This window comes from Neofelis nebulosa, chromosome 1, assembly GCF_028018385.1.
Source record: "Neofelis nebulosa isolate mNeoNeb1 chromosome 1, mNeoNeb1.pri, whole genome shotgun sequence".
Taxonomy (NCBI): Eukaryota; Metazoa; Chordata; class Mammalia; order Carnivora; family Felidae; genus Neofelis; species Neofelis nebulosa.
Window position 1 is genome coordinate 130,809,389 of NC_080782.1, and position 14,910 is coordinate 130,824,298.

The 14,910-nt window shown below is 42.6% G+C and overlaps 1 protein-coding gene across 2 annotated transcripts in view; it reads right to left on the minus strand.

Moving 5' to 3' along the window:
• Positions 1 to 13,693: 13,693 nt before the first annotated feature.
• The window catches only part of RAD50 (RAD50 double strand break repair protein), an 86,953-nt gene continuing 85,736 nt past the window's right edge, over positions 13,694 to 14,910 (minus strand). For both annotated transcript variants that reach the window (XM_058736706.1, XM_058736707.1), the window contains one exon: positions 13,694 to 14,261. In XM_058736706.1, coding sequence (XP_058592689.1) covers positions 14,075 to 14,261 — 187 coding nt within the window. In that variant the 3' untranslated portion in view covers positions 13,694 to 14,074. The remainder of the gene's footprint in view (positions 14,262 to 14,910) is intronic.

Genomic DNA, 14,910 nt, shown 5'->3' on the forward strand with positions numbered 1-14,910 from the left:
GTCAATTTTTAAAATAACCCTATATTGCTCCATGGATAGTGTGAGTAACTTACAATAATACTAAATCCCCCCTTCCATTCCTTCTCTCATTGTTGGCATTCATTTAACTTATATATAAGTATGTATGTGTATACATATATGTGTGTGTATACACTTATATAGTCTTACATATAAGTAAAAATAATCAAATATGTTGTTGCTTTTACTTCAAACAAATTATGTTAGGTGAAGAATAACAACAATAAGTGTTTTTATTTTGCCTTCACTCTTCCTTCTCCAATGTTCTTCCTTTCTTTATATTGATCTGAATTTTGTCATTTTTCTTCTGTCTTAAGAATTTCTTTCTTTTTTTAATTAACATTTCTTGCATGGCAGGTCTACTAGAAACAGATTGCCTCAAATATTTTTCTGTTTGAGAAAGTCTTTATTTCTCCCTCAGTTTTGAAGTATAATTTTACAGGGTGCAGAATTTTATATTCATGAGGTTTTTTCCTCTCAACATTTAAAATATTTCAGTTTGCTATCTTCTTGCTTTGCCTTTTAAAGAGAAGTAGGTGTAATTCTGATCTTTGCTCTTCTATAGGTGAAGTATTTTTTTTCTCCTCTGACATCTGTTAGGATTTTTTCTTAATTTTTGGTTTTCTGAAGTTTGAAAATGCTATGTCTAGGTAAATTGGGATGGGGGCAGTTTTTATGCTCGCTGTTCTTGGAGCTTCCTGGATCTGTGGTTTGCTGTCTGACATTAATTTGGGGAATTTTTAGTCATTATTTCCAGCATTTCTTCTGTTCCCTTCTCTCTTTCCTCTGCTCTTGGAATTCTGATCATGCTTCGGTTACACTTTTGGTAGCTGTCCCACAGTTCTTGGATATTTTGTTTTTGCTTTTTTTCCCAGTCTTTTATTCTTTTTGCTTTTCAGTTTTGGTGGTTTCTGTTGAGAAATAGGCAAACTCAGAGATTCTTTCCTCAGCTGTGTATAGTCTATCAATAAGGCCATCAAAGACATTTTTAATTTTTGTCAGTGTTTTTGAGCTCTAGCATTTCTCTTATTGTTTGTTCTTAGAATGTCTATTTCTCGGAGTGCCTGGGGTGGCTCAGTTAAGCGTCCAACTTTGACTCAGGTCATGATCTCACTGGTTTTGAGTTCGAGCACCATATCGGGTTCTGTGCTGACAGCTCAGAGCCTGGAGCCTGCTTCGGATTCTGTGTCTCCCTCTCTCTCTGCCCTTCACTTGCTCACATTCTGTCTCTGTCTCTGGAAGATAAATAAACTTAAAAAGAAGAATGTCTATCTGTGTTTATATTGCCTATCCATTATTGCATGCTGTCTACTTTGTCTATGAGGATGCTTAGCATCTTAAATCATACTTGTTTTAAACTTCTAGGCTGACCATCTCAATATCTCTGCCATATGTGAGTGTGGTTTAATGCTTGCTGTCTTTTCTCTGTTTTGTGACAGGAGGAGAAGTATTCTTATTGGGCTCATGAGTAGCAGGATTTCCTCTTAGTTAGCCTGTACTTCTGTACTGCGAACTTCACACATGCTTCTCAGTCCCCCTGGACCTTCCATGGGACAGGACTGCTAGAGTGGGCTGAAAATCGGGTATCTCCCTTCCTCCACGTGGAAACCTAGAGCCTACTGGAGCTGGGTATTTCTCTCCCCCCCCCCCCCCCAGGCCAGTTAGGCTCTGATAAAACTCCAGCAGGTTGTTGGGCTTTGATTAAATAGTTTCTCCTGAGAGCAGACATTATTAAGAAGAAACACAGTGCTCTGGCATGTTTCAAAATGTTTCATTTCCCTTCACTCTGCTGGAAGCACAGGGGATTGTTCTCTTGTATTCACCAAGAAAATGGTGAATTACTGGAGGCACATCTCAGAAAAGTCTGGGGGTGGGGCCCTGATGACTGGGGCTCTCAGATTTTAATCTCCGGCTTGTCTATGATGAGCCTCCAGCAACTCATCAGTTAGAGTTCAAGTTTCTCTACCTCAACACTGGTTCCTGCAGAGTATTTTGATTTTTACTTCTAATTTTGCAGTTCCATTCACATGGCTCAAAAATCGAAACTGTATATATGAAAAAATTCAGTGGGATGCATCAACCCCACTCACAAATAATCACTCTTACTAGTTTTTTGGTATATCCTTTCTGAGTTTATAAGAAGGTATGGATACATAGTTTTATTTTTTTCTCATTCCTGCATATGCTGTAGCATCCTGTACACCTTTTGCAACTTGCGTTTTCTCACATATCTTTATTTATTTGTTTATTTTAGAGATTGAGAGTGTGTGAGCAAAGGAGAGGGGCAGAGGGAAGGAGAGAGAGAGAATCCCAAGCAGGCCTCACACTCACTGCAGAGCTTGGCGAGGCACTTGATCCCATGACCCTGAGATCATAACCTGAGTTGAAATCAAGAGTCGAAAGCTCAACCAACTGAGCCACCCGGGCACCTCTCTCACATATCTTTATAAGAAGATATTTCTATATTCACACTTAGAGATCTTGGAACATTTTTAAAAATTATTTTTATGATGTTTTTCTCTCCATTCTTTCTCTTCTCTGTTACTGGAACTACCATTTTCTTATTATATACCTCCTGGAGTAGTGCTTTTATTTTTTTTTTTCTGTTTTTTTCCTTTAAAAAATATTGTCTTCTCTGGGATATTTCTCTAAGATTATATTCCATCCCAAGGGTATTGTATTCTTCTCTGAATATGAATGCGTGTGTAATGGCACCATGTTTTTGTTTCATTGATGGGATACCTTAGCAATCTGAGAACTTAAAAGTTTCCCTCTTCACGTGTAGTCTTTATTTCTTTCACATTTTTTCTTTTTAATTTAATTTGATCTTTTTCTTTCATGTTATAGGCTTTCCCTGGATGCCAGGTGATCCTGGATTCCCTGCTCATATTGAGGAGTGGGGGACTAATAGCAATTTGGAAACCTTAGAGAGAGAGAGAGAGAGAGAGAGAGAGAGAGAGAGAGAGAGAGAAAGTGTGTGTGCGCGTGTGTGCGTGTGTGTGTGTGTGTGTGTGTGTGTAGGGGTGAGGTTCACTGCAGGGCCATTGGCTTGTGTTTCACAGTGTGGTGGAGCGGGGAACCTCCCATGCCAGCTTCTTTGGGTCATTGTTTGGCTGACAGGGCAGATTCCCCAGAAGAGAATCTCCCTATCTCCAGTGTGGCTAACGGCATTTTGGCCGCCAGGGGCAGGTAGAATGCAGGGCGAGGGGGATCTCAGCATCTGTTAACTGTTTACTTACTGCCTTGATTTCAGCACAACTAGGCCACAGTCAACCGTGCCCAGTGTTTCTTTGTCCAGATACCCTCTTCAGAGAAAAAATAGTTCTGTCTCTACTGGAGTAGAGTCCTTTAAATCTGAGGAATGGAAATGGGGATCTAACTGCCTTTTAAAAAAATTATTCTGGGGAGAGTGCGGGCAGGGGAGGGGCAGAGAGAGGGGGACAGAGGACAGAGGGGAACCAGGCTTTGTGCTGACAGCAGTAAGCCAGTGTGGGGCTTGAACTCACCAACCACAAGACCATGACCTAAACTGAAGTCCAAGGCTCAAACGACTGAGCCCCCCAGGCACCCTCTAATTGCTTAAAAAAATTTTTTTTTTAATGTTTATTTTTGACAGAGAGAGACAGAGCATGAGTGGGGGAGGGGCAGAGAGAGAGGGAAACACAGAATATGAAACAGGCTCCAGACTCTGAGCAGTCAGCACAGAGCCCGACGCAGGGCTTGAACTCACGGACCACGAGATCATGACCTGAGCTGAAATCGGACGCTCAACCAACTGAGCCACCCAGGTGCCCCTCTAATTGCTTTTTAAACCAAGTGTCAACCGGTTTTCACCACTCCTCATGGAGAAGTACTTGGTCTTCTGCAAGTTCCTGAGCATTGTTAGGGAATCTCTACATCATTTTAGGTCCCAGCTTCTCTGTGGCTGGTTTGGGATTCACTGTTGTCGGGTTAGCCACACAGTGTCCCTCCTGTCAGTCTGCTTTCCACCTTTCAAAAAGCTGTTGTTATTGTCTTTTTCTCCCATATTGGTGTGTTTACATCTTTTAAAAATTTGGCTCCTATCATTTTGCCAAATCATCAGGTGGGAGATAATGTTTCCATTCCATTGAATTTACTTGGAATATATGTTTTCAACATAGGGAATTTGTTGAAGGGACCAGCAATGAGAAGCAAGCATGAATCTTTGCACCTGTGGCACTGATAACACCTTAGTGACTACTTACAGTCCTTTTAAAAGCACATTTATATTTTACAGGATAATACATTTTATAACTTTTACCACCTTATTTCACTTAAAATGTATAAAGAGCATTTTCCTATGTCAGTATTCTGCACTTTAAAAAATTACACAAAAATGTTATTGTGTGAAGTGCAGATGTGCAAATAAAGAAAAATCCCCCACAACCCCAGCATCCAGAGGTAATAATCACTGTAACATCTTGGTGTCTGTCATTCTCACAGGTGGATCTGTATATGATAAGTACTTTATTCCTGAACTAAAAATTAAATCTTTGCTTTGTAAGTATTCAACCTAGTATGGAAGATGTATTTTATTTTTGTATTTTTATTTTATTTTGAGAGAGAGTGTGTGTGACCAGGGGAGAGGAGGAGGAGGAGGAGGAAGAGGAGGAGGAGGAGGAGGAGGAGGAGGAGGAGGAGGAGGAGGAGGAGGAGAGAAAGAAAGAAAGAAAGAAAGCGAGCGATCTCTATGGTCAGTGTGGAGCCCAACACAGGGGTTAGATCCCACAACCCTGGGATCATGACCTGAACCAAAATCAAGAGTCAGACACTCAACTGACTGAGCCACCCAGATGCCCCTTGAAGACATATTTTAAATAAGTATGAATACTTCACACAACAATTATAAGTTCATTCATTCATTAAGTAAATGTTTATTGTGTGCTTACTGTGTGTCAGGCACTAAAACAAAACAATAGTCCTTACCTGAGAGATACATTCTAGTAGGTGGAGACAAATGTGTATCTCCATATATCTCCATCTTCATTTATCTATATAGTTGTATTGGATATAGAATTCTTGGCTGCAGTCTTTTTCATTCAGCACTTTTAGTTTGTTATCCCACTGGCTTCTGGCCTCCATTTTTTTCCTAAGGAGAAATCAGCTATTCATTTTATTGAGGCCATTTTGCTGCTTTCTCTTGACAGTTCCAGGATTCTTTTTTTTTTTTTTTTGACACTTTGTGATGCATCTAAATGTAAATATCATAGAGTTTTTTATTTTTTTAAATTTTTTGAAGCAGGGGCACACGTGAGCAAAGGGCAGAGAGAGAGAGAGCAAGAGAGAGAGAAGTGGGACTCACCTGAAGCGGGGCTCAAGCTCACCTTATGTGGGACTCGAACTCATGAACTGTGAGATCATAACCTGAGTTGAAGTCATATGCTTAACAACTGAGCCACCCAGGTGCCCCTGGTTTTTTTTTTTTTTCATTAAGTTTTTTAAAATTTATTTTGAGAGAGAGTTAGTGAGCATGTGTGAGGGGGAAGAGGCTGAGAGAGAACAGAGAGAATCCCAAGTGGGCTCTACACTGTCAGCACGGAGCCTGATGGAGGGCTCACACCCACGAACCAGCAGATCATGACCTGAGCCCCAACCAAGAGACAGACACTCAACCAACTGAGCCACCCAGGCACCCCTCTTTTAGTTTATCAAAAATTAAGATATAATTGACATATTACATTTAGTTTCAGGTGTATGACCTAATGATTCAGTATTTGTTTATATTGCAAAATGATCACTACAATTAGTCTAGTTAACATCCGTCACCATACATAGTTACAAAATCATTTTTCTTGTGATGAGAACTTCTAATATCTATTCTTTTAGCATCTTTCAGATATGCATGACTCTATGCTAACAATAGTTACCATACTGTACCTTACATCCCCATGACTTAATTAAAATTTTTTTTAATGTTTGTTAATTTTTGAGAGAAAGAGAGATGGAGTGCAAGCAGGGCAGGGACAAAGAGAAACAGAGACACCGAATCTGAAGCAGGCTCCAGGCTCTGAGCTGTCAGCACAGAGTCCTGTGTGGGGCTTGAACTCATGAACCGTGTGATCATGACCTGAGCTGAAGTCTGATGCTTAACCAACTGAGCCACCTGGGCGCCCCTTATTTATTTTATAATGAAGTTTCTACCTTTTGATCCCTTCACCCATTTGCCACTTTGTTTTTATTTTTAGATTCCACATATAAGTGAGATCATACAGTATTTGTCTTTCTCTGACTTATTTCACTTAGCATAATACTGTCAACTTCTATTCATGTTGTTTTAAATGGCAAGATTTCCTGCTTATTTATGGCTGATATAATAATATAATATAATATAATATAATATAATATAATATAATATAATAGTAATATTCCAGTCTGTGTGTGTGTGTGTGTGTGTGTGTGTGTGTGAGATGTTTGTAAAATGCATGCATCTATAAGTGGATGTGTAGGTTGCTTTCATGTTTTGGCTATTGTAAATAATGCTGCGGTGAACATTGTGGTACATATATCTTTTTGATATTTTGCTTGACTTTCTGTGTGTGTTTCTGTCAGGCAGGTGGAACAGCTAATTGTCCTATACTTGAGGAACAGTCCTGTGTATGGTCATCCCCAGTGCCTGTCCTGGAGGGACAGGTGAGATTGGAGTAGGCATGGGCCGGGGTGGACCTGAGGCTCTCCACACAGAGGTACCCTGATAGGACAGCTGAAGCTGAGATGGGTTTAAGCTGGGGGGTTCCCAGGGCTCTCCATGCAGAGGGTGCCTTGGTAGGACAGCTGCAACTGATGTGGGTGCAAGCCAGGGTGCCCTGGGGTGCTCCAGGCAGGGGGCATCCCAGTGGAGTGGCTGGAGTCGGGGTGGTCCTGCACACAGCAGGTGCCAGAGCAACTCATCTGTAGCCAAACTAGTGTGGGCTTGGGTGTTCCTGGGAGCCCTGCAACTGTGTCACCTTGGCAAGATGGCTGCAACTGTAGTGAGTGCTGAGCAGAGGCATCCTGGTGTGTGCCGTGCTAGGGACACCTTGGGGGATAGTTTGGGCTGGTGTGGGATAAAGGCCTGGGGCTCATTGAAGAAGCAGGCTGGGTAAGGTGCCCAGACCCTCCTCCCATCCACCTTATCAGGGTGGAGGGGCACATGAACATCGGTTTGAGCCAGACCCTCTGAGCCAGAGAGAGTTCCAGCAGCTTCCCTGCCCTGTGGCGGAGTTCTGGGACTTGATATTTTATATTCAGGTTGCTTAATTAATGTTTGGTTGTTTGTTTTGAGAGAGGGAGAGAGAGAGCACAAGCAGGGGAGGGGCAGAGAGAGAGAGAGGGAGAGAGAATCCCAAGCAGGCTCTACACTCAGCGCGGAGCCTGATGCTGGGCTCTGTCTCACAACTGTGAGATCTTGATCTGAGCTGAAATCAAGCATTGCATTGTTAACCGACTGAGCCACCCAGGTGCCCCATCTAATTGCTCTTTTAAATCAAGGGGTTTTTTTCTGTATCGCAGAGCAGCTGAATCTGCTCCTGGTCTCTCAGTATGCTCCCTCACAGCTGAACTTCGTAGGGTCAGGGGTAAGGTTTCACTTCTATTGTGCAGAAGCTGTTCATTCAGCCCTGGGTTCTTTTTCAAGAGGAATCTTTCTACAAATAGGTATGAATTTGGAGCATCCATGGAGGAGGGGAGTTGAAGGTCTTCCTACATTGACATCTTAGACCTGAAGCCTCCTTTCCTGGACTTTGTAAAACTGTATTCTCTGCTATGTGTGGTCACTGAATTCTCAGCTTGGTGCTAAGTAAATGATTGTACAGAGATTTCATTTAATGTCTTGAACTAAAAAATTTCCAAGCCTTAGTTGAAAGGCTGTGCATGTGTCTGTGGGACTGGGAGAATTTGTTCTGTCGTGTCCTTGGTGCTCCAGCAGGCGGTTTGCAAGGCCTTAGCCTTCACAGGTTGTGTGAGTGGAGTTTAAAGGTCAGAGCTTAGGGTCTTCTCAGCGTCCTCCTGAGCATTCACGAAACTGTGACTCACACACGAACCTGTAGACCCCCAGGAATGTGTGGTGGCATGTCAAAGCTCCCACAGGCCTCTCCTTGTCTGATTTTCTTCTTTTAGGTGTTTTGGTTACCCTGTTGCCGGCCCCACTTGGTCATGCTACCCCAGGCTGCTGCAGTGCTTGCCCGCTAAGAGGGATAGCCTACCGCAGTTAGGGCTGTTTGCCAGAGTCCGTTCAAATAAAGATCAGCCCCGAGGATGGAGATTTTCAGTGAGCTGCCACGCCGCTCAGCAGTTCTCTGGGGCAAACGGTTTTGGAGACTTCCAGTCTATTCTGGCCCCTCCAGTCACTGCTGGTTTTCATAGGTACTGTAGTCATGGGGCTTCTGGTTTTCAAAGCTACCACAGAGACAGGGGGTGGGACAAAGCTACCGGCTTTTCTCGCTGAGATTGTTTTGCTTGAATACACACCTCTTGGCTTAATGCAGGCCATTAGTTAATTTCCAAAGTGCTGAAAAAGTGTAACAGCTTTGGCCATCATTCTCATGGCTCTTATGGAGGAGATTTTTGTCAGTCCTTACTATTCTTATTCCCCCCCTGCCCCGCTCCCCTGCCCGTTATTCCCTCCCTTTACTTTGCTAAACGAAGTAGAAATCCTTTATATACTAAAACTGTAAATATACAGATACTTCAGGGTTGTTTTTAGTCTTCCCCCTTTCCTAATGATATACAAACATTTCTCTAACAGAAACTTGGCTCTTATCATCTACAATACGTGTGTATTTCTCTGATTTGTGTATATAAAGTGGCTTCAGAGTTGGTGAGCCACCCTCCTGTGAGAAACAGAGAATCGGTTTACTCTAAGATGACTGACCGGTGTGTTGAGAACACAGTGCCGGGGGCAGGACCGACCAGTGAAAGCATTTAGGTAGCTCCTCAGATGATTCACGTTAGAGATGATGGTCGCTGGGGTCAGGGCAGCGGTGGTTTAGAAGGTAAGCCGTGGTCGGATTCTGGCTACATTTTGAAAGTTGAGCCCATAGTTAAACCGGTAGGTTAGATGTGGAGTATGAGATAAAACATGAAGGATGATGCCAAGATTTTTGCCTGAGCAATGGAAAGAATGGAGTTGCCATTAACTGAAAGCCTATGGGAGGTGGAGGTTCTGGGGGAAAGACTGTCATTTTAAAGTTCAGATGTCGGTTAGATATTCAAGGGCAACTAGATGTCCAGTAGGCAGCTGACTCTGAGTCAGGAGTTTAGACAAGATCTAGACTGGACACACTTTTGAGAAGTCAGCACCTAGAGGGTTGCAGAGAGAGCTGTCAGTGCCCTGCCTCTGTTTTAAGAACTTCGCACGTGCTCCAGCCTACTTCTGTCTGCGGCTGTTACCTGTATCTTGTCAAAAGGTTTTTCTTTCCTACTTTTTGTTTTTAAACCGTGAAAGGCAGCTCAGTGGAAGGTGCACATGGCAAGCCACTCGCTAACCCGAGCTGGAACGGCTAGTGTGGGGGAGACAGAGAGGAGGGTTACTGTGTAGGACGAATTTCACTATCATTAATGGAATCACTGCTATCTATTGGCTCAATGGAATCTTTTTCTTTTTGTGCAACTTTAACAAGGAACCTATCCAGTGACATTTGCTTTTGCCTCCTTTTGAGGATTTTGCGGAAATGTGACATTGCATTGTCGTGAAACAGATTCATAGCTCGTACGCTTCATTGGGTGGTGCTTTTCTACAAAATGTTGCACTGCTTCCCACCTTTTACACATCTCACTAATCTCATTCGAAGTGAGGGATTCTTCTTTTACTCTTCCTCCTCTGCAGACCAGACACAGATGTAGACTTTTTATAAAATCTTGTAATTTCGGCCACTCACATACTTCATTTTTACTTCTTTAGGATATCCTTCTTCCACTGTAATCATCTCCTTACTGCCTTTCTTTTCACCCTTTTTCTGCATGGGGGCCATTGTATACACTCACATGGATGTTGACTACAGTAGTGAATACAGTACAGTATTAATAAACTCTTGTCATGTACTGTACTTCATGTTACTGGCAATAAGGCAACAGAGGAAAGGGTCTATGTCTGCAGGCAGCCTGACCTAGAACGAAGCAAAGCATTCCTAAGGTTACTCTTGTATGGAAAAGCAAAGGACTGTCCAGAGATGCTTTGAAGTGACAAAAAATACACTCAGCTAGTTGTTGGCACCTTCCAACATACTGAAAAATCAACGATTTCTGCCAAACACCACGGCCTGAGACCAAGCATTTGAGGATGGGAGACGATCACCCGCAGTCCCGCAGATAAGAGAGAACCATTGGCTCAGTTGTGACGTTTGGCATCGTGTACTACTTGTACTGCAAGACATCGCTCATCTATCGTTAGAATTTATTGGAAATGTTTGCTTCTCTTGTGGAACACTCGCAGAATAATTTAGTTGCAATCCAAGGTTTTACTGTACTTACTTGTGTGTCAGGCAATTCTAAGCAGTTCTAAGCAGTAAGCAGTTCTAGGCATTTAATTCTCTTAACTCCCCAATAGAGGTGGTGTCTTACCTAAAGATAAGGAATCAGAGCTAAAAGAGAATAAATGACTTGCCCAGGGTCCCAGAACTAGTGATTGGTGGTGCTTGGGACATCGGCTCCTATTCTTCATCTCGACACTGGGATGTCTACTCATCCCATGTGTGGAGGAGGGGGGTGGGTGTTTAATGGATAATGATCGAGAAGCACCAGTGAGAAGTAGGAAGGGCACCTATCCCACCTCCATGGTTACAAGGGGAATGTGAAAACGGCCACTGTCAGAAGGGCGGCTAGGGAAGCTCCACGGACCTCAGGGAGTAGGGAGCTGAAATGGGAAATCTCTAATCTGTAAATAACTTTGCTTCCTTGCCCGTATTTATCCTGTATGGCCTTTATTGTCATTCCATGTTGTAGTGGCTAGTGCTTTCAGAAACCTTTTGATAGAAGATAACACTTTTTTATTTAATGAGAAATGCTTCATCTTTTGCTATTAAGATGACTTTAATTTTGACTTGGTGACACAAATACCATTAAGAAGATGGTAGTTTTAGGAGTTTGGCTAAAGCTAAGAGATGTTGAATTGTATATATAAAAAAAATGGTCCATGTTTGGTGTCTATCAGAATTTTTACCCTTTGGCTTTATTATGGTGACGATTTATGAACAGATTTATGACTTTTTGAAATACTCTTGCATTCTTGGGATAAAAAATCTTGGTTATTGTGTATGTTTAATATATGGGTGGAACTGAAGTGCTTGTATTAATTTACAAGTTCCTGGATCTTTGTTCTGAAACTGGTCAGTTTTTCCCCATGGTACCTTTGGGGAGCTCATGCTAGTGTGGTAAATAGGTAATTTTAGTTTCTCAAAGCCAATTAGGATGACTGAAACTTCTCAGTCAGTGGACAGGAAGCAGTTGGCTGGAGTGGTGGCTGTGTTCCTTGGCCCTTTGATCCAGGCATTAGGAGAGTGTCTGGACCAGACTTTCTCAACCACGGTTCTTCATGTAAATAACAGAACACAAAATGAGTTGAGTAACACTTTTTTCTGTTCTCCCAAAAGATGATCATATGCAACTACAGTTGACCCTTGAAAAAGGAACGCATGAGTTAGGGGAGCCAACCCCTCAGTGCAAACACCTTTGTGTAACTTTTGACTACCCCAAAACTTAGCTACTGACACTATAATGCTGACTGGAAGTGTTACTGATGATATAAACAGCTGATAAACACGTATTCTGTTTGTATATTATATACAGTATTCATAAAGCAAAGTAAGCTAGAGGAAAGAAAATACCAAGAAACTCATAAGAAAAAGGGAATACATTTACCATACTGTACTGTTGGTGGCAAAAACCCCACATGTAAGTGGACCCACGCAGTTCAAACCCATGTTGTTCAAGGGTCAACTGTAAGGTCACTTGAGGTGCACAGAAATGGATTACGATGGATACCATAGGAGTTTCCTACTGTTGCTGTAGCAAATGAGCTCACACTAAGTAGCTTAAAACACCACGAATCTATTCTCTTCTACAGTTCTGGAGGTCAAAAGCCCCAATCAGGGCTCATTAAATCAAAATGTCAGCTGATTCCTTTTTGGAGGCTCTGAAGGGAGAGCATTGCTTTGCTTTTTTCAGCCTCTCCTGGTAGCTTGAATTCCTTGGCTTACAGCCCTTCCTCTACCGTCACAGCACAGAACTTGTCTATGCATCCATCCCCATGCTGCCTTTGCTGGTTGCATGATCTTGCTCTCTGCTTCCTTAGGACATTCGTAATTGCATTTACGGCCCACCCGGATAATCTCCCCTTGTCAAGATCCTTATCTTTAATCACATCTGTCAAGTCCCTTAGCCAAATGAGGTAACATTCAGAGGTTCTAGGGATTAGGATTTGGTATCTTTGGAGGTCTTTATTCCGCCTATTGCAGATACCTTAGGTCCTTAGGGCTTAATTCTCCCTATACTATGGTTGAGAAGGGCTATCTATACCATATACTCATTAGATTTGCAGATGGCACAAAACTGATTGTGCCACATGACTGACAAGACTCTCTGAAAAAGTCAACTCCAAAAAGTCTAACTCAAAAGTGTGTGGCTTGGTAGCATTCTGTGTGTAATGCTTGGGGAAAGCTTTCTGGTGTCAGCTGGCAATTCCAGGAAAAAGGTGTGATTGGACCTTTAATGGAAATAACATCTGGAATGAGGATGAGGCCTGCTCTTCCAGGTCTGGTCAGAGCCCACTGGGAGAAGGCTATGACTCCATGAGTGAGCCTTGCTTGCCTTCCACGCTGGAATGCACTTGGTGAACCATCAAGATTGATGGTGAGGCAGAATTGTACATAGGATATATGGAAAGCCCCAGACTTCTTCATGATGGCAGATCATGCCTCAAGCAAAGGGAATCCTGCTGTTGATCAGAGCTTTCCAAAGGTGGATGTGCACAGTGGAGAACCTTCTCTGTCTAGAGAGAACCCCAAGTTTGGGTGACTACCTGGCAGGGGTATGGGGGGTGGGGAGATGGTGTTTCAATTACATGATTACTTAAGGTTCCTTTCAAACCCTGATGCCCCATAGGACTACTACTAATTTTACTTTGGGAAACTGAGTCCCAGTGAGGAAGGTTACTTCTGGTATTTATAAAATGGAGCAGAGCCAAATATTAAAACTTCACGATTTCCAGTCATCTTCAGATATTAGTGCTCACTAATAACTCAGGTTTTAAAAATCATATCCCAAGAAATTCAGAGGTGACACTTTTTTTTTAAACGTTTATTTTTGAGAGAGAGTAGGGGAGGGGGAAGGAGAGAGGGGGATAGAGGATCTGAAGCAGGCTCTGCACTGATAGCGGCGTGTCTGATGAACTCACCAACCAAGAGATGATAACCTGAGCCGAAGTCGGACACTTAACCAACTAAGCCACCCAGGTGCCCCAACACTTTTTTTAAATGCCCAAATCATTAATTATCAAGGCAGTGAAAACCTACTTCTTAACAGTGCTTTGAAGTGAAAGGTAACAGCTTCTGGTAGTACCAGGAATCATTCATTTGTGCTGGGAAGGGAAACAGAGTAGCTGAGTCCAACTGTGCTGCTACTGAACCCCCAGGCCTGACGGAGGCTGCCTGGAGGGGGATGAAGTTCAGGAAATCAGTCCAAATGTCACGAGAAACAATTTTAATGATGGTAGAACCTCTCAGACATTCAAAATCCTAGACATAAAGCTCCTCTGAAAGGACAGATTTTTGCACTGACTTAGTCGAAACCAGAAATAAACAGCTGCCCGAGGACTTGCTTCTAAGGCAAAATCTTGACTATTTAAAAATTTTAATGTTTTTATTTTTGAGAGCAAGAGAGCGTGGGGGAGGGGCAGAGAGACAGAGCGGGAGACACAGAATCAAAAGCAGGCTCCAGGTTCTGAGCTGTCGGCACAGAGCCCGACTTGGGGCTCGAACTCACAAACTGTTGAGATCATGACCTGAGCTGAAGTCGGACACTTAGCAGACTAAGCCACCCAGGCGCCCCAAAATCTTGACTATTTTTAATGAACATAAGAACCTAGAGAGCTAACACTACATGTCACAATCTCTGAGCACTGATCAATGTTCTTCTTAATCCTGTAGAATTTCTCCACATATTTAGAACGCCCTAAGAGCTCCACAAAATCCTCATCGTGAGTGATTACCAGAAGCTGGAAGTTACGCTGCTGCGAGCGACTCTTTATTATCCTGAAACAATATATTGAGAACCTTTTATTACTGAAGAGCATAAATAATCCTCTCCTTTATATGAAAAAGACACTGAGAACCTTGTCAGACACAGGACAACCCTGGAGGAAACTGGAGAGGGGGAGCTGGACCCAGACCTTCAGCCCAGCCAGGTAGGAGTCCCATGTCCAATCCAGACAGTGAGGGTGATGGAGTGACTCTTCCTCTAGGTCTGACTCAGGGACTGATGAGAATACATGATCTAGTTTCTTCCAGAACACAAAGTTGTTCTTAATAAAACAGGCAGAAATGTTTTACTAAATTTTCCTTAATATCTGAGCTGCTCAACTTTAGGAGTCTTATTCCTTTGGGGTTTTCCTGACCTGTTACTAATTATCTCTGGAAGAAAAAAAAAACAAAAAACAAAAAACAAAAAAACCAACTACAGGCAAGGGAAATTACATATGCAAGCCCAGCTGCCTTCTTAGGAGCTGGGTCTACTTAGAATTCTGCCACCACCAGTCACTAGATGCATCATTAGTATGACACACAAGAGGCCTGAGTGGGTGTACTGGGAACATTTTTGCTCATTATATGCTGAGGTAACTAGCTATGAGACTGAAATCAGACTTTTTAACTAACCATTTATCGCTTACCCGTGGCTGAATGC